This window comes from Micromys minutus, assembly GCF_963924665.1.
Source record: "Micromys minutus genome assembly, chromosome: 16".
NCBI lineage: Eukaryota > Metazoa > Chordata > Mammalia > Rodentia > Muridae > Micromys > Micromys minutus.
The window spans coordinates 43,906,399-43,908,374 of NC_137985.1; the positions used below are offsets into that span (position 1 = coordinate 43,906,399).

The 1,976-nt window shown below is 53.9% G+C and overlaps 1 protein-coding gene across 1 annotated transcript; it reads right to left on the reverse strand.

The window, feature by feature from the left end:
• Positions 1–892: 892 nt before the first annotated feature.
• Positions 893–1,483, reverse strand: LOC308430552 (uncharacterized protein C11orf87 homolog; the record flags this gene model as incomplete). Its single annotated transcript, XM_080929710.1, has 1 exon — positions 893–1,483. One exon carries the CDS (start codon positions 1,481–1,483, stop codon positions 893–895), a length of 591 nt encoding a protein of 196 aa, XP_080785836.1.
• Between the last annotated feature and the right edge of the window lie 493 nt (positions 1,484–1,976).

Consider the following 1,976-nt stretch of genomic DNA (forward strand, 5'->3'; position numbering starts at 1 on the left):
CTCCCGACTTCTCTGAGGTTCAAAAATAAAAAATAAAACCCACTCCCCCAACCAAAAACCAAACCAAACCAAAAGAACCACCAGTCAAGTGTCCAAGTGGGCCCTAACGGGAAGCAAAAGCAGATAGTATAGTTTTTGTTTTCTGCGCTCGGCCAGCGAGAGGTTTTTCTAAAAGTAAACTCAAATTCTGCGGAGGGAAAGAAACCAAAAAAGTAAGATGATGGCTGACTAGAGAGGGGTTACCAGTCCTAAACGTTTAACTGGGACATTCTATGTGGTCTCTGGTGCTTAATGTAGATGTTTCCTTTATGATATACTATTGCCTGAGCCCAGCTGAAGGTGAGAAAAGGGGAGGGGAGACAAGCTAAAGGAAAAATGAAGAAAAAAAGCCCATGAGGGAGGGGCAGGAAGGTGACTAAACCTTCACTTGACAGCTATATACAACATCACCGGCCCCCTCCCATCCCTTTGCTTAGGTGTCAATGTCTTTTATGTATTTGGTAGCTTGTGCGGTTTCTCCTCCTTACTGAGGGGGGCACGGGGGTGGGGCGCACGGGGTGGAGAGGTAAGATGCAGCCTTCATTGACAATGAGAAAGTATGTGATTTGTCATGCGCTTGGACTGTGTTATTAATAGTATAATAATTACTATAAATATCAATAAAGTATTATCAGCGTTATTTCTTCCTCTGAGCCTTTCCTCGCCCAATATTTACAAATACCGCACAGTGCCTCGGCGGAGGAGAGACAGTGGAAGGGTGGCCAGGTAAGGAAAGAGGACAGAGAAAACGGGGCCAAAGGAGAACGGAAAAGGAAGAAAGGAGGAACAAAAAAAAAGCGAGGACGGTAAAGATGCTGGAAACGAGGAAGGGGTCAAGAGAGGGGCTGCACAATCAGGACAGTACCACCGTTTGCAAAAGGCCCTCGCCAGGTGTGTCCAAGCAGGAGGAAGCTGCATGTGCTCCTTGTGGACTGGGGGCCGGCGGTGGAGGTGGGGGCGCACAGGGACCCTGGCACAGGAGACCAGGGGATGAGGAGGAGGAAGAAGTAGCGTTGGAGGGGGTGCAGAAGGCGGAGTCCCGGGGCTGCCTCTCCAGCCGGGTTTCTTTACCGTGGGTTGGAGCTTGAACACCTGCCCGAGGCAGCCCCCCACCACCGTGGCTGCCGCTGCAATGATCTCTTTCATATTCCTCCTGAGCCCTCTGCATCTTCCGCTTCTTCATCCTACGCTTGTGGATGTGGAAAGTGGAGAGAGACAGTACGATGAGACAGAAGATGAGAGTGACCAGGACAATCAGCACCAGCGTAGATGAAAAGGACTGGAAGAGCTGCTGTCCCACCTGCGTGATGCAGGTGCCACCACCTGCGCCTGAGCTGCGGATACCCGCGTTGCTGCCTCCACTGGCGTTGTGGGAAGCAAAGGTCCGGTTCAGGAGACAAGGCGGCAGGGCCAGCCTCAGCTCTTTTGGCGCCCTGGCACTCATCGGCGCTGGGCTGAGAGGGGCCAGGCCCACCAGGCTTCCTCTGTTGGACACACGGTTCCCACCAGCCAAGACGAGGACAGGAGCCCAGGCCACCCCAACTGCTCTCTGGCGCTGGAGGGAGTGGGTGCTCCAGCCAAAGACTGAGGGAGCAACTGCCCACAAGCAAGTGGGCCGGAGCTAGTGGCCCCAGGGAGATTGTCTGTTCTTCTTTGATCTTGTTTCCTTGCCCCAGGCACAGTGCTGCAAAGAAAAAAGGATTAGTTAGGGTCCCCGCCACTGCCTAGGCGAGTGCCGAGAAAGAGAGGAATGTGTCACCACTGCCAAGCTGTCCTCAAATGGACGCTGCTGTCCTCTCCACAACCCACCGACCCAACCCTACCGCTCCTAGCAGCGCAGAAGAACCGCTGTCAGCTGCTCCTCTGGCGCCTATGGGGTCTGACGTCCGTACTGCACCGGTTACACTGGTTACTCCGCAGAGAAGGCAGCCGCCCTG